Source organism: Hyperolius riggenbachi, chromosome 3, assembly GCF_040937935.1.
Source record: "Hyperolius riggenbachi isolate aHypRig1 chromosome 3, aHypRig1.pri, whole genome shotgun sequence".
Lineage (NCBI taxonomy): Eukaryota > Metazoa > Chordata > Amphibia > Anura > Hyperoliidae > Hyperolius > Hyperolius riggenbachi.
This window is the reverse complement of record NC_090648.1, coordinates 82,496,742-82,516,861: the sequence shown is the minus strand read 5'-3', so window position 1 is coordinate 82,516,861 and position 20,120 is coordinate 82,496,742. Positions and strand designations below refer to the sequence as shown.

At 47.9% G+C, this 20,120-nt stretch overlaps 1 protein-coding gene across 2 annotated transcripts in view; it reads left to right on the top strand.

Annotated features, from left to right (window-relative positions):
- The first annotated feature begins 12,615 nt into the window (after positions 1-12,615).
- Positions 12,616-20,120, top strand: part of LOC137562767 (kelch-like protein 18) — a 53,189-nt gene continuing 45,684 nt past the window's right edge. For both annotated transcript variants that reach the window (XR_011030184.1, XM_068274435.1), the window contains exons 1-2: positions 12,616-12,731; positions 19,965-20,068. Coding sequence is in view for 1 of the 2 variants with exons in the window: in XM_068274435.1 (XP_068130536.1) it covers positions 19,972-20,068 (97 nt within the window). In the remaining variant the exon portion in view is untranslated. The remainder of the gene's footprint in view (positions 12,732-19,964; positions 20,069-20,120) is intronic.

Sequence of the window (20,120 nt, the reverse complement as noted above, 5' to 3'; positions counted from 1 at the left end):
CAAGTCATCAATGAAAGCAGATGCTTTTTTCTGTACAGCGAGCACTGTTTAGGAATCTGTCTATACTGACCATTGCATCACACGTTTGCCATACATACAGTATATACTGTTTATATTTTTCTCAGTGACATCACAGCTGCCTCACTTTTAGATACATGTTGGTTTTATGAGTTCTGTCTATGCTGGTTTGTATGTCTGCCTTGTGTAGATTTTTTTTTGTTTTACCAATAAAGTTATTTGGTGAACTTAGGGTCTTCTCTATTTGTCATAAATTAGCAAACATTCTTTTAAGGACCCCATTTAAATGTTTTGTAATTAAGGCATTTAACATTTATTTATATCTGCAAAATGTACCTTCTTTCTGATGTTCAATGTATGCACCGTATTTTCACATTTTTTGGACCACAAGACACACGTAGGTTTAGAGAACAAAAACAAGGAAGAAAATAAAATATACTAAATCTGGCACATCCATGGTGCAGGGGCTTCTCCAACAACCCTGTTTTCCTGCCCCCCCCTGTACGTGCGTCTTCCCCCCCCCCCCCCCCTACGTGTCTCCGATATGCCCAATGTAAGTCCTTCCCCCCTCCGGGTCTGCAGCGGCAGTGGCTTACCTGATACATGCTGCCGCGAAGACTGCAGACACCCAGCTACTCCATATGTTTCCTCTACTGCGCAGCTACTGATGACGCAATCAGTACAAGCCGCGCAGTCGAGGAAACATATGGAGTAGCCAGGTGTCTGCAGTCTTCTTGGCGGCATGTATCAGGTAAGCTGCTGCAGACCCGGAGGGGGGGAAGGACTTACATCGGGCATATCGGAGACACGCGGTGGGACAGAGGAGGCGCACGTATGGAGGGGGGCAGGAGGAAATTAGAGGGGAAGAACTGAGGCACTTGGGGGAGCCTGGCACAGTGATCGCACACACAGGCAGGGAATCCCCAATGGCGGAGGGTCGGCGGTTCATATCGGCGGGGATTCCCTGCCTTTGCCGTATAAGACGCAGGGACTTTATCTCCCCATTTTTTTGGGAGAAAAAGTGTGTCTTATACGGCGGAAAATACGGTATCTTCCGTCTCCTAAAAATGACTTTTTAAGATATTCCACAGTTTTAATTTATGTTTAAATCTACTTTTTAAGTTTTAACTGTTTTATTGTTTTTGCTCAATGACGCATTCATTGAAGTATGCCAGAGCTAAAATATATGAACTATTGACCAATTTTATGATTTTCCTGCTCTCGGAAACCATTTTCTGCTAGGAAAGTTTTTTTTTTATAGTTGGAATGTCTTATCAGTGAGGGTCACACTGTAGTCTCTGGAGTCTGGACTGAGTCAGCCACTTACATACCTGATATTTAACTCTTTCAGGCAGAGAAAGAAAAAAAGGTAAACCGCATAGTTATTTGTGTGCTAGGCACTGTACATACCCATGTTTATCTCATGTCACACGTCACCTCGGGTATCCTTTAAAGGTGCGTACGCATCTCAGTTCACGAGGAGTTCTGTTGTTATGCGGGGGGTGGAGGGCCGACGGAGTGGTGCGCAAGTGATGTCATGTAGGGGGTTGGAATCTTCACAGAAATGGGCCGTCCATCGGATGAGTTGATCTGCCAGGCAGATTGTTTACAGGTTGGGGGCTGTCATACACATGCGTGAAACGCGTTGCCTATTTTTACTGTGGAGTATAAATAAATTGTTGTTTGACTGTTGATGCCACAGTCCTTCCTTTGTTTGCTTTGTCCGCATGGATTGGAGAGGCCCACCACTGCCCCATCGGTTTTAAGCTCGTTTAAGTGACTTTTATTCTATTGGCGCCTCTGGAAAGCTTCTACATATTGCTAAAGGTAGCCACTAACGGTCCAATTTCTAGCGAAAAATCGTTTGAGCGATCAGAAATTCTGATCGGAAGTGAAATATTGTAATACATCGTTCACTACACCATCAATGAACCAATCTTTGCTTCCTATCTATCACAACCAACAAGAAAATCCAAATTTTGGTTTGACGAAAATTCATTCGGACGATATTTTTTTCACTCGTTCATAATCGATTGTGTCCACCAATGGAGATTATTTTACATAGAGAAAAGGGTGTAGGCAGCGCTTCCAAATACAGAAGGCTGCACCTGAATTGATTAAGCTGCAGAGAAGTGCAGAGCTCCAATGGACCATATTACACAACATGCATTCAAACAGGTACAGCAATGGAGGGCGTTAGCTTCAGCAAATAATATGTGCACAAATCATTTCCTACTAGACTTCCCCCCTAGTAGGAAATGATTTGTGCACATATTATTTGCTGAAGCTAACGCCCTCCATTGCTGTACCTGTTTGAATGCATGTTGTGTAATATGGTCCATTGGAGCTCTGCACTTCTCTGCAGCTTAATCAATTCAGGTGCAGCCTTCTGTATTTGGAAGCGCTGCCTACACCCTTTTCTCTATGTAAAATGTTCTAAGTATACTTGTGGTAGCCTGCATCCAATCTGCATTCAAATTTTAGATTAGGGACTAGCACATAAATTAGCATTTAAATTTGCATAATTTTGCATCTGATTTGGATTCAAGGCGTGTATTTAGCCCTTGGGGGTCTGTACACGCCCCTTGATGGTTTATAAGCCAGTTGCAGCCTGTGAGCGCTGTCATTTTTGTTTGTCCACCAATGGAGATTATTTACAACCAATCCGATCAGAATTTCTGATCGCTTGAACGATTTTTTGCTAGAAATTGGACCGTTAGTGGCCACCTTAAGTCCACTCTTGGTGGAGGGTTGTACCCATCTTCTTCCCATCTACAGAGAGCGACTTTTAATCCTGAGTGGAGTCAGGTTAATCTCCCCACCTGCCTTCACAGTAGTTGCCTAATGGTAATGGTAATGTTTGTGAGTATTAAATTGTTATATTACTCATTATTAATTATCATCTATACAATATCACACTATTGGGCTCTTGGTGTCCCCCCTCCCTTTATGCTTGATTATCAGCTGAGGCAGTCGTTATCAGCTGACTTTAGTCAAGCGTGTAGAGACACATCCAGATTAAAAGGCCAAAGGTCACACAGATAATAGCCAACATAGTCACTGCATCATCAGAATTGCTGCCAATAGATACGCAAGGCTCAAGTTGCAGCTTGGCGCAGCACAATGTCCCAGCAAGGCACATCAAGCAACCAATCAGCAGGCAGGTTAGCCTTTTTCAAATGATAGACAGCCAAAGCAAAGTCTCCCTTACTAAATCTCAGCTCTTTAGATCCTAGCCTCGTGATATTTCAGGCATAAGTAGTGTCTAAATCGCACACCTGAAACAAGCAGGCGACTTAAGGTCGGTTCACACTTGCTTTGAAAATGTATCCATGAGGTATATTTTTAAAGCTCCCCGAAAACGCAAGAAGCGGCTCTTATATTAAAAATAGGACCTGCTTTCACTTGTTAAAAACACGGATGGGTTTACACGGATGGTACATGGGTCCGTATGTCATGAGACAAAACGCAGTCTGGATTTGGCAAATTTTTCTGGACTGGACAGGAAAATGTGTCCAATGAAAGCCTATGAGAATGCACACTCTCTGTTTTCACTAGGCTAGTCGTCGCATCCGCGTCGTCCATTTCTCCTGCACTCACGCCATCAATGAGACATCATACTCACATGTCCCACCTCCCATCGCTGGGGGATTCTCCATTGGGCTGCAACAGACCAATGGGAATCCTCAGCAACATGCTGAACCAATGAAAATTCTCCCTGTTGCTAGGCAGAATTGGCCTGTTGCAGCCTATGGAAAGCCCAATGCTTCTGCTGGCCTCCAGGCTGCTGAAGGAACCGAGCGGCTGGACAAGCAGCGGCGAGACAGGTGAGCGGCGATGCGTATTGGCCGATGTGAGCGATGCTGCGAACGGACGTGGAACAGTCGGGTATTTTTGTGCAATGCGGATGCAAAACGGATGGATCACATCCACCTCATGGATGCGTGTTCTGTTTTCATTCTGTATTTGCACAAATGTGAACCAAGCCTAATCCAGTCAGAAACATCTGCTGCATGCTTGTTCAGGGTCTATGGCTAATAGTGATGAGCAACGGATGAATTCCGAATAGGTTTTATTCAGAATTCATCCAGGTAATTAGCACACCTCAGCGGGAGGGTTAAACTTACCCAGAAGCCTTCTGCTTTACCCGTCCCACGCTGCATTCCAATTCACGGTCACGTGACTACCGCACTTCCTCCTCCAACCCAGAAGGAGGAAGTACAGTAGTCCCTTGACCATGAATTGGAACGCAGCGTGGGATGGATTAAAGCAGAAGGCTCCTGGATAAGTTTAACCCTCCGGCACCCAACCACCTGTCTCCCCCCGCTCAGGTGTGCTAATTACCTGGATGAATTCCGAATAAAACCTATTTGGAATTCATCCGTTGCTCATCACTAATGGCTAATAATGTATTCGAGGCAGAGGATCAGCAGGACAGTCAGGCCTCCATATTCCTCTCACTTCAGATATCCTTTAAAGAGAGTCTGAAGCGAGAATAAATCTCGCTTCAGACCTCCTAAATAGCAGGGGCATTTGTGCCCCTGCTAAAACGCTGCTATCCCGCGGCTTAACGGGGGTCCCTGTCCCCCCAAATCCCCTCCGTAATGCGGGGAAGCGCTTCTGCATTGGGGCAGGGCTAACCGCCGCAGCCCTGCCCCACGCGCGTCTGTCAGCGCGTATCTCCGCCTCTCCCCCGCCCCTCTCAGTCTTCCTTCACTGAGAGGGGCGGGGGAGAGGCGGCGATGCGCCGCTGATAGACGCGACTGGAGGCAGGGCTGCAGCCGTTAGCCCTGCCTCCAGGAGCGACCAAATGCACGACCAAGTCGTGCTGGGGTGGGTTTGGGGGTGAAGGGACCCCCTTTGTGCGGCGCGATAAAGGCGTTTAGCAGGGGCACACGTGCCCCTGCTAACTTTGAGCTCTGAAGCGAGATTTATTCTCGTATCAGAGTCTCTTTAAACACTGCAGTTTAGTTGAAAGCTGTGATGGTCATGACATCATCACCCTGCTAAGGTGTGTAACTACCAGTCACAGAGCCCTCGGGGCCCGTTTCCATAGCGCGGATGCGGTCGTATTGCACCGCCAATAGGCGCAGGTGACTTCCAGTTTGCTACCGGAAGTCTGAATGCAGCCATCTGTTACTGCTTAGGGGAATCTGATGTGCACTGCGGATATCTGCAGTGTGCATCCCATTTTTTTTCCCCTGGTCGCATCGCTCAATTCGCATGCAAAGGAAACTACTCCATTGACATGCATTGGCTGCGATGTGATGTGAATTTGTGGCTAGTGCATCTGCTGTATGTCTAATCTCTGAATCTGAACTGCTTTTGAAATATCTGCAAGCAAACGCTTAATTTCCTCCTGCATCTGCTGTATGTCTAATCTCTGAATCTGAACTGCTTTTGAAATATCTGCAAGCAAATGCTTAATTTCCTCCTGCATCTGCTGTATGTCTAATCTCTGAATCTAAACTGCTTTTGAAATATCTGCAAGCAAACGCTTAATTTCCTCCTGCATCTGCTGTATGTTTAATCTCTGAATCTTTTGTATCTTTTCACTTTTTGCTTTCTTGATCTTCCTCTGCAATAGTGTTAGCACCTGAGTTACATTACAGACAGTATTGTAATTGCTATTGAACTCTGGCTTTGTTTGATCGCACTTTGTTTTCTGGTGGCTGATCTGCAATTTCCATCATAGCCTGTATCACATACGGATCTGTTTGAAGTTGCAGGAAATAAGACCACCCCTATTACTTAGCATATTGTCTGCCAGCTGACTAGGCTTTCCTTCCTGATTACACATTGCTTTAGCTATGTGTATATGAGGAGAAGCACCTTGTCGGTTAGACAAGTCGGTTCGCTTTCTAAGGGCAGCTTTCAAAGGGCAAAAACGAATTTACCAAAATTCACCAGTAATTCAACAGAAATAAGCACCACATCAAGGTAACATTTACTTTGTTGTAACTTACCTGTATTGCTGCACACTATTGCTGTCTAACGATCATCTCTGCCCTTAATTCTGAACTGCACAGCCTACAAGCCACCCCACCACATAAAAACAAACTGCACTGATAAACGACTAAACGTTGCTCCATTGCCCTAGGTAAGCCCACCACCAAGTATCCTCCAACCTCCCATTTTCCCTACCTATTTTCACCACCACTCCCAGTGCAACAGTATGTATCCCCAACACATCATTATGCGTACCTCCCTCATACCACCTCCTCTTTCCGTTTATCACCCGCCCTATTGGTGCCTCATGTTCTGGCTCTATCTGCTCCTCCCCCTGGTCCCTTGTCCACTGCACACCACACATCCTAACCCCAGGCCCGCTCCGGTCTCCCAGCCCCCCCCCCCCCCCCGTTCCCCTCCTAATACTTCCCACCTCACCCACCACAACCAAATTTACCCACCAAGCCCCTCTCGCCGCCGCACCTCCCACCCTCCCCATACCCACGAACATTCTCGCTCCAATCTCATTCCCATCCGCCCCATACTCAGACAATCTCTCCCTCTATCTGGCGCTCTCTGGAATGCCAGATCTATCCGCAACAAGCTTACAACTATCCATGACCTCTTTATCTCAAAAACCCTCACCTTTCTTGCCCTTACTGAGACCTGGCTCACCCCCTCTGACCTGCCTGCAGCTGCAGCCCTATCCTACAGGGGTCTACACCTCAGCCATACCCCAAGACCAGATAACAGGCCTGGGGGAGGGGTGGGCCTACTCCTCTCCCCATCCTGCACCTTCCGTGTCCTTACCCCTCCCCCTTCTCTTTACTTTACCTCCTTTGAGACCCATGTTATCCGCCTCTACCATCCCCTCCCAGCCATTATTGCAGTCCTATACCGCCCCCCCTCCAGTACAATATCGCACTTCCTAGAAAACCTTGCCTCCTGGCTCCCACACATCCTGTCCTTCGACCTCCCAACATTCATCCTTGGAGACTTTAACATTCCAATTGATGAGCCTACCACCTCTGCTGCCACTCAGCTTCTCTCGCTCACTAACTCCCTTGGTCTCACTCAGCATACTAACGCCACAACCCACAGTGCTGGTAATACTTTGGACCTAATTTTCTCCAAAGCCATCGCACTTACCAACCTGGACATTACACCATTCCCCATCTCCGACCACCACCTCATCACCTTCACCCTCACTCCATCCAGCACCCTCTGTCCCCCTCCCCAAACTGGACGTTGGCAGAGAGATCTGCGCAAACTTGACCCCAATGTACTAGCCACACCCCTCCACTCTCTCTCCTCCTCCCTCCCCAGCCTAACCTGCCCCAACGAAGCGGCAGCTCAATACAACAGTAACCTCTCTGCAGCCTTAGACCATGCGGCTCCCCTGACCTTTCGTACCAACAGTCGCCCCAACCCCCAACCTTGGCACACTGCCCTCACAAAAAAACTACAAAATGAGACACGAGCCGCAGAACGCAAATGGAGGAAATCCCGCAACAACAATGATTTCCTGGGATACAAGACCAAGTTGCAGTCGTACCATACTGCCCTCGCTGATAGTAAACAGATATACTTCACTCACTTGATCGCTACCCAAGCCTCCAACCCACGTCGTCTTTTTGCCACCTTCAATGCCCTACTTAACCCCACACCTCCCCCCCCCCCAACCTCCACCCTCTCAGCCACTGACCTATCTAACTACTTTATCAACAAAATTACAACCATCCGGAGGGATATTTCTCTCCTCCACTCTATCGCCCCCGCCTCCCCACCACATCCGACTCCTTCCTCTTTCTCATCCCTTACCTCCTTCAATCCTGTCACGGTGGAGGAAGTCAACCAGCTACTGGCAACTTCACCTGCCACTTCCTGCCCCCTAGATCCGGTCCCATCTGATTCTCTGCGCCCACATTTTTCTGATCTGGCCCCTGTCCTCACCCATCTGTTCAACCTCTCCTTCTCTACCGGCATCTTCCCCTCCGTATTCAAACAGGCCACTGTGCTTCCCCTGCTAAAGAAATCTTCACTTGACCCTGCTCTGCCATCCAACTACCGCCCAATCTCTCTCCTCCCTTTTGCCTCACAAATTCTTGAACGCCTGGCCCACCAACGCCTGACCAACTTCCTTAACTCCAACTCCCTTCTCGATCCCCTGCAATCTGGTTTTCGCACAGCCCATTCTACAGTAACCGTTCTCACCAAAGTGGTAAACGACCTTGCCAAAGCCGAAGGCAAATACTCCATCCTGCTCCTCCTGGACCTCTCCTCGGCATTTGACACTGTCGACCACTCCCTCCTCCTCCACTCCCTGTAGCTAATGGGCATTCAGGACCTAGCCTTAGCCTGGATCTTCTCCTACCTCTCCAACCGCTCCTTTACAACATTTTTCAATGGCTCCTCATCCACTCCTGCACCCCTCTCAGTTGGTGTTCCTCAAGGTTCCGTCCTAGGACCCCTACTGTTCTCACTCTATACTGCCTCAATTGGCAAAATCATCTCCTCCATGGGTTTCAATTACCACCTGTATGCCGACGACACCCAGATATATCTCCACACCCCAGACCTCTCCTCCTCTACCATGGACAAAGTCTCTGCCTGCCTCACATCCATTTCCTTCTGGATGGCTGCCAGGTACCTGAAGCTTAATTTGGACAAGACTGAGCTTCTAATATTCCCACCCCGCACAGCTGCACCCCTCCCAGATCTGCACGTCACTATTGAAAATACTACCATCCACCCTACCTCCCAAGCCCGCTGTCTAGGCGTTACTCTGAACTTTCCTTTACCGCCCACATCCAAGGTATTGCCAGATCCTGCAACTTCCACCTCCGCAACATCTCCAAGATCTGCTCCTACCTGTCCCCTGACACCACTAAACTCCTTATCCACGCCCTTGTCATCTCCCGCCTAGACTACTGCAATTCTCTTTTATCTGGCCTCCCCTCTAACCGTACTGACCCACTTAAATTGGTAATGAATGCGGCAGCCAGACTGATACATTCTTCTCACCGCAGCGCCTCTACAACTCCGCTCTGTAAAGCACTACACTGGCTCCCCATCAGCTTTAGGATCAATTTCAAAATCCTGTGCTTTGCCTACAAATCAGTGCACAAGACCTGCCCAACCTACATCTCTGATCTGGTCCACAGGCACATACCAGCCCGCCCCCTTCCGATCCTCCAATGACCTGCGCCTAGTCGCACCACGCATAACTCAGTCACACGCACGATTGCAGGACTTCACCAGGGCTGCCCCTACTCTCTGGAACTCGCTCCCACCAGCCGTCAGACTCGCCCCCACCTTTAATACCTTCAAACAAGCTCTCAAGACTCACCTCTTCACGCTCGCATACCCCCCTACACCAGCACCATAATATGTTCTGTTAGACCCCCTCTCAAAAGACGCACCTGTTGTCTCCACCCCACCCTTTAGATTGAAAGCCTCCGGCAGGGCCCTCCTCCCTAACGTATCCAGCTTGATTATGCAATCTCACAACCACCCCTCTTGTAGACTCGAACAGTCTCTATTTTGACCCATGACACTGTATTGTTATCAAATCATTTGCATGATCTTGTTTTGTTGTGAATTTCTGTATGTTCTACCTGTATGTTAACCCATTTATCTATTGTGCAGCGCTGCGTAATATGTTGGCGCTTTATAAATACAATAAATAATAATAATAATAATAATAATAATAGTGGAAATGGGCCCTAAAACTTTGATGGGCCCACTTACATTCACACCCCCTCCCCCAAGCCACCTGCCAGGCGTTATATAACAAGTGTGACCTCCTCACCCCTAAGTGTACACACAAGCACACATTGCTTTCTTTTAAAGCAAATTGAAAAAAAAAGTGACAAAAACCCTCTATAATAAAACCCCTGTGTCCCTGAGTGTGCTGTCTCTGTGTAGCCTTTTGCTTTATGCTACTGCGCATGTGCGCAGCACGGACCCAGACAGCCATTGAGACAGGACGAGACCAGGGAGCCGGGGCGGAGTGTGCGCATGGGGATGGGTGCACGCACATGCGCATTGCGCAAAAACAGACCTAGAGCCCTTTTTAAATGGGCTTGGGTCAACTAGTAGGTATAGAATACCACTACAAGCTGTCATCCTCTGGCCCATCTCCGAGGTGCATGCAATTTGCAATAACTCATTGACAATAGGGCCCCGTTCAAACTGTGTCGCTATGGACAATATAATCGAGTTGAAACACTGCAATGATATTTCTATAGGACGCTCACATTGGCGGGTCTGTGGGAATAAAGCTGGCCATACACTAGTCAATGTGTACCGTATATATACAGCAGAGTCGATCACTGTAATCAAATCTGCTTGATTTGGTTTATCAGGCAAGATGAAACATTTTGCTTGATCAGCGGCAGGTCAGGAGCGTGTCGCTAGTGGTGTTAAATCTGGCGATGACAGATGCAGAATCGTGGCAGTACTCTCACCTGACGCGTGGTCTCCTGAGGCCAGTGGTTTACCTTCATGCTGCGAGTCTCCTCCCTGTTTCCTCTTCTCTTCATTGTCATATGACACAAGCCGAGGTTCAAACACTGGAGCTCTGGCAGCTTACACACATGAGCTCTAGTATTTGAACTGTAGCATCTGACACGTGACATGGAAGGGAAGAGCAAATGAGGAGGAGACCCGCTGCATAAAGTTAAACCACCGGAGGACACTCTCCAGCCGGACAGGTGAGAGCTCTGCTGCCAGCTGGGGAGAGAACACATGGGAGGCCAGGCAGGCATTTGGGGCTAAACAGATTTTGAACCCATTTCATGCTGAAATTGATTCAAAATCTGTGAGCAGCCAATACATCAAAAAGGGATCTGATGGTCGATCTGGTGGCCATCTATAGGTGTATGGCCACCTTTACACAGCATGCAATGCGTTTATACAGTAATGGGCGCCTTTATGGTGTCAGTGAAGCATACTTTCAGTATACTGTATGCTTCACTGTATAGTCACACCCCAAATCAAAATAAACTAATTCCCGTACCAGGAGAGGAATCTGGGCTGCCTGAGTGAAAACCAGGAATCCAAAAGGTTTAAAGATATTAATCTCATAAGAAAATAAAATTAAATAGAATTCAGATAGGAAAGGTTCATTGTGTGAGCTAGTGTTGTCCGGATCTTTGATCCGAATCTCTTTTGTGAGTCGAATCATCCGAATCATCAAAATGAATGATTCGGATCGCAAAGGGGGCGGGGCCAGGAGCGACACACACCCCCCCCCCCCCCCTCTCAGCGGGCAGCGGGGTCCTGGAAGCAGAGCAGAGATGGATGGCTCTGTTGAAGGGGAGGCAGCCTTGCACAGCCACAGGTAGATGAGAGAGAGGGGACATGGGTGCTACTGCCAGATATGTGTAGAGCACACATACCAACAGCGGATGCCTCAGCCACCCCACACCGCTCTGATTTGCTGTGTAATAAAGGGCGCTGAGGCATGCTGGGAGATGTAGTCCTCCTCTTGCAGCTTGTAGGAGTGTATGGGGCGGAGCAGAGCAGTAGCAGGAGGGATCGCCCCAGTCAGAGAAGCAGTCTGGAGTTGTCATGGAGACGGGGGCGGGGCTTTTAGGGAGGTGTCTAATGCATACCTCCCAACTTTTTGAGATGAGAAACCGGGACACTTAAGCCACGCCCCCAACCACGCCCCTAGTCAAAAAATTTATATATATATATATATAATCTGAATGGTGGGGAGAAGGGTGAGGGTGCCCATGGGTGTGGAGGTAAAAAAAAGGATCGAGGTGCCAGCCGCGGATGCGGTGTGCGGGTCTGGGATAAGCTTGTCCCCCCTCCCTTCGAATGTGCCCCCCAGTGTCCCCCTGTATGGCGAGATACGAGCGCAGCAGAGCGGCAGTCTTACCATTCCTCGTCGCATATGGGCATCTCGTCTTCTCCGCTTCCTGCTTCCTGTGATGTCACAGGAAGTAGATGGAAGCAAGAGATGCCCGTACGCGAGGAAGATGGTAAGACTGCCGCTCTGCTGCGCTCGTATCTCGCCATACAGGGGGACACTGGGGGGCACATTCGGAGGGAGGGGGGACAAGCTTAACCCAGACCCGCATCCCGCACACCGCATCCGCGGCTGGCGCCTCGATCCTTTTTTTTTCCTCCGCTGCCTCCTCTGCTGCCTGCCGGGACACAAGGGGGCTATCCCGGGACAGCGGGACCCCTCCCCCAACCCGTGACGGTCCCGGTGAAAACGGGACGGTTGGGGCCCCTGCTAATGATATTTAATGAAGAGCCGATTCAGAGCGGTAAGAGCCGGCTCTTTAATGGGAGCCGATTCAGAAGAGCCGATTCTCCAAGAAGAGCCGGAATTCCCATCACTACTGTCCACCCCCTCCCCTTCTCTGTCCACCGCAGGGAAAGTCCTGTCCTGCTAGTAATTTCTCCCCTGAATGCTTCTGGAGTAAAATGATCCGAGATTCGGATCAAAGATCCGGATATTTTCAATGATCCGATTCGAATCATCCGAATCATTGAAAAGATCCGAACTTCCCATCTCTAGTGAGCAGCTTTGATTCCTCCACATGGCACTGTTTACAGGCGTGTGCAGCAGGGGAATCACTGATGACGTCACAGCCAATCAGTGAGCCGCTTCACAAGGAGGCTTGGATGGCTGCAGAGAAGTGCTGGGACTTCCTGCCTGTGATCTGCAGCTCTGAGCTTCTGGTGATTGTGCTGCTTGTTCCTCTGCACAGCCACCTGCTGCTGCTCTGTCATTACTGCTGTAGGTAAGGGAGTGTGATCTATGTGGCAGCTCTCTCCAGTCACAGGGATTCAGCCACTTGTATGTGTGTTCTCCTTCATCTGTGCCATTCAATATATAGTGATCCCATCCACACAGTGTGCTGCTTCCTGCTCAGCCTTTCCTTGTATCCCCTGTATGGAGGTATAACGAGCATTTTACTGCTTCCTATTCATGCTCAGTATCAGCACTGCTTTTTCCCTATATATTAGCCATAGCTCCTAACTGTCCCTTTGTCAGAGTGACCTTTTCTCTTTGGGAACTTAGAAGGAATGCTGTAAGGAGGGTGGTGGGGGAAAAAAGAGTTGAACTTACCTGGAGCTTCTAATGGTCACCTGCAGACAGATATCCTGTGCCCTCACAGCCAGTCATCGATTCTCTGGACCCCGCCACCAGTTTACTTCCGGAATTTGCAACTTTAAAGTTGCAAACCCACTGCGCCTGCACAGCATGCATCCTCGCTTCCACTGACGTCACCGGTAGTGTGCCGCGCAGGCACAGTGGGTTTGAGACTTTATAGTTACAATGTATCATGTGCTTGTTCAGGTACAAAATCACAGAAGGGAGGCCTCTGGATGCTTTAGAGGCTTCCCACACCTTCCTCTGATTTTGTACTGACATGTTGCCCACAATGCGTTTATTTTGTACTGACATGTTGCCCACAATGCGTTTATTTTGTACTGACATGTTGCCCAAATTGTGTTTATTTTGTACTGACATGTTGCCCAAATTGCGTTCAATTTGTGCTGACATGTTGCCCACAATGCATTTATTTTGTACTGACATGTTGCCCACAATGCGGTTTATTTTGTGCTGACTTGTTGCCCAAATTGCGTTTATTTTGTGCTGAAATTTTGCCCACATTGCGTTTATTTTCTGGTGTCTGGGGTAACTGTTGCTGCATTTATTATTTAATGGTCATAGTTGGCTATGTTTGCTGCTTTGGGGTTACGGTATACTATTAAATAGCATCACACAGTTTCTGCACACTCATTATGCGAAACCTCGTTTGACCACATCATGGCGTAAACACTGCTTTCTTATGCCTCGCTGTTGCATCATTATGTTAGCTCCGCCCATATAATGTCATGGCCACGCCCATTTTTCGGCGCGGCGCAGCCCCCAGTTGTTCGGCACATTTTTCGGCGCGGCGCGCTGCACGCCCAACCGCTGGGAGAGTTCTGCGCAGTACACTCCCAGCTGCGGGAGGGCGACGTGGGATCCTCTGGTCCCCTGCCGCGGCTTCGTTACTGCCGAATTACAAAGTACACTGCGCCAGCACGGACCTGGCCTTGCTCTCATGCTGCACCTGCGCAGGAGCTCCTGCCGATTGAAGCGAGGAAGCGCATGGCCAGGGCCATGCAGACACAGTGGCTGCCGACTGCCAAAACGAAAGTGAGCCGCGGTGGGGGATCGGATGATCGTTTTGTCTCAGTGTGGGCACAGGACGTCAGGGGGCACAGGGGGCTGGAAGAAACCCCAGGTAAATAACTGCCCCCCTTTTTTTTTAATAAAGTTTTTTTTATTAAAGTTTTTTTTTATTAAAGTTTTCTTTAAAGCAGAGTTATATATATCAAACTATTTACAAATTCATAGACAATTAGGTGTAGCAGGTGTGACACATGCAGCATGTGACACGATCTTTTTATGTGAGACATGAAAGGAAAACATCTTTACTGTTTAGCAACCTCCAGAGCTGGGCTTGGCCAGGCAAGGGGGGCGTGACCTGGGGAGGGCCAGAGTTGATCTCAGGTCAGAAGTGATAGGTCAGCGGGGTTTATTATGGTGGGATGGGGAATGAGGATGTTGCTGTTCAGTAAATATAGGCTGAAGTGAGCCAGGACTCCCTTTCTAGATAAAAGAGTTACAGATTGCCCAGCAAGCTCCTGGTGAACTGGAACTCCTAGCAGTGTGTAAGGAGCCACATAGTAGGTGAGTGAGTTCTTTCTCTTACATTGAACATGCAGATGGGCGAATGGAAAGCGTTCCCCAGACACGTTGCTAGCATTTTTTTAGGATCGGAAGAAAATTTTCAATCAGCACAATACCATTTATTGGCTGCCAACTTAATTTCAAAAGAGGTTGTATCAGCTGTACACACACACTTTACTTTGCCATATAATCTGTATTAGTGCATTTATTAATCAGGATAAGGGAGCAGGCAAAATTTTAAGGGATTTTGTTTGCTTAAAGAGGATCTGTATCGATAAAAAATGCCCCTGGGGGTACTCACTTCGGGAGGAAAAAGCCTCTGGATCCTATTGAGGCTTCCCCATCCTCCTCCATCCCACGGCAGCAGTGATATAGCTCCCCAAACAGTGGGGATGTAACTATTTACCTTCCCTGCGTAGTATTTATATAGCGCCATCTTCCGCAGCGCTGTACATGGTATACAGTATATTGTCTTCACAGTTGGATCCACTCTACTGCACAGGCGCAAGTCTCCTGCGCAGTAGAGTGGACCCAACTAAGATCGGCTATTTCTGAGCAGATAGCTGCAACAGCGCCCCCGCTGGAACAGGGAAAGGAAAATATTGCACAGCCTGACAAATTGTCGGCTGTGCATTCCGTGGGCCAGAGCGAGACCCACGTGGGATGGAGGAGGATGGGGGAAGCCTCAATAGGATCCAGAGGTTTCCCCCTCCCAAGGTGAGTACCCCCCAGAGGGATTTTTTTTTTAGTCCCTTTAAAGGGGTTCTTTGGGGGTGTTAAAAAAAACAAAAATCGACACTTACCTGGGGCTTCTATCGGCCCCCTGCAGTTGTCATGTCCCATGCTGTCCTCCTACGATCTGCCAGTCACGGTCTAATTCGGCCACGGCCGTGGCTGCGCGCCTGCTCGCTCCCACGTGTGTCACTGGGAGCTTAGTGCACAGTACAGTAAGAAAACTTTGTTTTGCGCAGTAAGCGCCTGATGACACGCGCGGGAGCGAGTACTATTCGTCTATTTAGACAAATATTGGACCGGCGGCGGGGAACCGAGGATCGTAGGAGGACGGTGCGGCACATGTCAGCTGCAGGGTCTGATAGAAGCCATAAGTAAGGTTTTTTGTTTTTTTTTAACCCCTCTACAGAACCCTGTGGAATCTATGTTTATGTTTACATACATACCTAAGTAGAGGAAAGGCTCTAGATACAATGGAGCCTTCCCGATCCTTGGTCCGTTCTGTCGTTTCTGCACCATCCCTGGTTGAAATTTTTCAGCCTACTCTATGTAGAATAGTTCCTGAGTTCTCCTCAGGAATGTGAGTAGTTCTGAAGATGAGTGTATCTGTACTACGCACACATGAGTCCAGCCTCGCACATGTCCAGTATGGAAAACAAAGGCTGCTTGAGGAGTTCAAAAGACATAGCAGGACAAATAACCTTAACCCAGGACAGGCGCGTGTGTAACAGCACATGTTACACTGGGCTTGGGGGACAGTGGCCAGCAATCCGTCATGTACACCTGTCGCCATGATATCGAGTGCCGTTACCGCTACACACTTGATTGAGCGCTTTTGACCGAGATTTTCCAGCATGTCGACCAGGCAGTCATTTTGCTGCATCAAATTTTGTCCACTGGTCAATGGAGGTGCGAAATCGGTAGATGTAGGGCCACCTTAGAACTTCATGACCTCCTAAATTTATAGCGAGAGTTTTATGCCTAGTATACACCATGCAACTTCCTGTCAGATCGATGTGTTGAATTGATTGTTTCGTTCAGGTCCAATCTGATTTCGGATCGATTTTGTTTAGAAGTGATCGGGAAAACGATCGGAAATCGGATCAGACTTGTCAGAAAATATCGATTCGACCCTTTGATCTGACCGGACATTGTATGGTGTGTATGCCAGGTATCAGGCCACTTAACGGGCGATCGACCAAGCGATTCGATTATTATATTTGAATTGGTTGAAAATCGGTGCTACCAAGTGCATGCCCAATTGGCGATGCGACCAATTTCAGGCTAAAATTGGCCACATGAATCGGTCGGACATGCTGCAAGGTGTAGGGCCTACTTGCTCGACTAGGTACGCAGTGGTAACAGCGAGCAATATCGGGGCGAGCGACACTTTCTCCCCAATGTGCAATGTGTCCCCAAGTGCACTGTACATTACCTTTCTGTGTCTGCCGCTTAACCGCTGCTGGCTCCAGGCACAAACCATACACACACTCCATATGGTTGCCAGAGTAACGTGGATGTGTGTAACATCACACGCTCCCGCGTTACTTCGGCAACCACGTGGGTCGCGTGTATGGATGAAGGACGAAGCCAGTGGCAGACACGGACAGGGAACGTATAGTGCATTGGGGGGCACATTGCACATTAGGGGGACAGCTTTGGGCTGGCGAGGCGGCGGACGTGGCATCCAAAGGCCGATTCCAGATCGATTTCAGCATGAAATTAATCAAAAATCGGTCTGCGGTGTATGGGCAGCTGACAGATCTCTCTCTAATTAGATTTGATTAGAGAGAGATTGGTCTCTTGGTCGAATCTGCCCATCATCGCTAGATGTAGACTCCCATCCAATTGCAGAAGGTTTCTGTATTGTTCCGTGGGCAGCACGGTGGGCACGGATTCTGTATCTGGGCAGCACGGTGGCTTGCCTTGCAGTGCTGGGTACCCGGTTCGAATCCCATCCAGATCAACATCTGCAGGGAGTTTGTATGTTCTCCCCGTGTCTGTCTGCACGGGTTTCCTCCGGGCACTCCATTTTCCTCCCACATCCCAAAAATATACAGATACGTAAATTGGCCCTAGACTACGATACATACAGAAACATATGACTCTGGTAGGGATTAGACTGTGAGCTCCTCTGAGGGACAGTTAGTGACAAGACAATATACTCTGTACAGCGTATCGGCGCTATATAAATATTAAATAATAATATTCATGGGAAAGGAGGGGAGACATCAGCCTGCAGACTATTGACGCGTAACCCCCTTCACTACATGCATATCATTCAGACTCCCTGCTGAGCTGGTGCCAGGCTTTCTGCAGGGAACAATAAACTCTGTCTGATCAGAGGAAAGAGCAATATACATTTGGCAGCTATTTGCAAGGATCTTCAAAGCAAGGTGATTTCCTGTTATCTTGTAGCAAGAGAGCTCATGAGAATGGGAAATCTAATTGGAACCTTCACTCTGTAGCCATTTGTATGTGTTTGGATTAAGGCCAGTTTTGTCCAATACTGCAGTTGCTCCCATTGTGCTTGGAAGCCCAAATCGCTAAGCTGTACTATGCAGGATGTAGGGATTCGGGTGCGTGCTGCTGAAATCTACAGCATTGTGTTCAGATTCGCACAGCAGTTCAATCTGGATGGCAAAGCAATTGAACAGACATTCCTATGGAATTTGGCACTAGTGGAAACGGCCCTAAGCCCAGGGAATGTTTTGCTGGTTGGGCATGTTCTCCCATGATAGGGGGGGGGGGGGGGGTGCTTGCTTGGGAGCAAAATCACATACTAACCTAAGAGGGAGGCCTCTGGATGCTATAGAGGCTTCCCACGCTTTCCTCTGGTCCTGCGTCGCCAGAGCTCAGACCCTCCACAGATATCCAACAAGGGTTTTTCAAAAATCTGATCAGGGCTCCTCTCCGAGTGCAAGCGCGGTCACACTGCACCTGCACAAGTATGGCCATGCCTACACAGCAAGCCAGAGCTGCTTGCGCATGTGCGGCTCCATACTACTGCGCAGGTGTGGCAGTGCTTGTGCAGGAGAGGAGCATGGCTCCGATCAGCAGGAGGGCCCCGGACATCGGCGGAGGATCAGAGGACAGCACACTGATCTCACATGGTTTGCTGTGCGAGGACAGATACCTGCTGGGAACTGAATCAGCTGACTCTCCTATCCCTACATTCATATTTTACAGTGCAGTTCAAAACTATTTATTAAGTGTCCGTTTAGAGAAATATCCTGATGGATATTTGGTGGATGAAAACCGATGGCAAATTATCGATGAGTCTTTAGTGCAGCAGCAGATTGTGCTGAACATGGATTGCTTTATCTTACTGTCTGTGGCCACACTTGGGGTCAGGCGGCTCCTGGAGGCAAATAGAGGGGCAAGTTCAGATTTGGCATTTGTTCCTTTACACTGTTAAAACCACTTCTCTACCACTGTTTTTCCCCTTCAATAGCTCTTCTCACTCATTAGGTAATAACTTTATCTCTAATTATCACACTGAAATGATCTATATATTACTGTATTTTTTTGTGGGACAAACTAGGCTTTCATTGGGCAGTACTTTATGCTAACAATTATAATATTTTATATGCATTTGACAGGTAAGAAGAAGAAAAAAATGGAAAAAAAATAAAAATCACCATTTGGGCCTTTTTCCACTACACCGCTGAATCGCAAAATCGCAAATTGATAGTGATTTTCAAATCGCTAAGGTTGCTACTTTATCATAGAAATCATGAGAAGTATTTTCCACTATAGTGATTTGATTTGCAAATCGCAATCGCTTTCTGGAGCGATTTTAAGGGCTCTTTTCCACCGCGATCGCAATCGCGTTTCAATTTCCACCATGCGATTGAGCTACTATACTCATTATAGTCCAGCTCAATCGCATACAAAACGCAGCAGGACAGCGATTGCGCTTTGACCAAAATCGCATCGCAATCGGATCGCACTAATGGAAATTGCTGCTGCAGTTTCCATTAGTTTAATGTACCTTGCGATTTGCGATTAGAAGCAAATCGCAGGCTAGTGGAAAAAGGCCCTTAGAGGGATAATGCAATGCAAATGAAAAATCGCAATCGCATAACAAAATTAATGAAAAATTGCAATCGCTGGCGTTTGTGATTGCAAGGGGAAAAGGGCCCTGCTTTCAGCCATTGTAATTTAAAAAGAAAATGTGCTATTGTAGATAAAACAGGCACATTTTATTTGCCCTTTTGTCCCGGTTATTACAGTGTTTTAATTGTGTCCCTAGTGCAATGTATAGCAATGATATTTTATTTTGGGTTAGGGGTTAAGGAAATAAAAAAAAAATTAAACACATTTTCATAAATTTTTATTTTTTAATTTTTCCATGGTAAGTGTATAATGGTATAATGGTGTATTTGGAAGTAGTTTTACCTTTTGGCCACAAGATGGTGCTATACTAACTCCGTTCTCTAAAAATAGAAAACAGAACCAAGTGTTTACATGTGTTTATAAACAGGGATGTAGAAAAGGGTGGCTGAAGTTGCTAAGTGGTTAATGTTCTCATGTTTCTGTATATTGTGCACAGACCCACAATGGAGGAATCCTGTAGACCCCCTCCATGGTGCACGGATGACGATGCAGAATTCTCCAGTGAGGATGAAGGGACTCAACAATGTGTTGTGATGCAAGGTATTGTGGGGGAGGAGTCGCACCACTATTATTATTATTTATATAGCGCCGA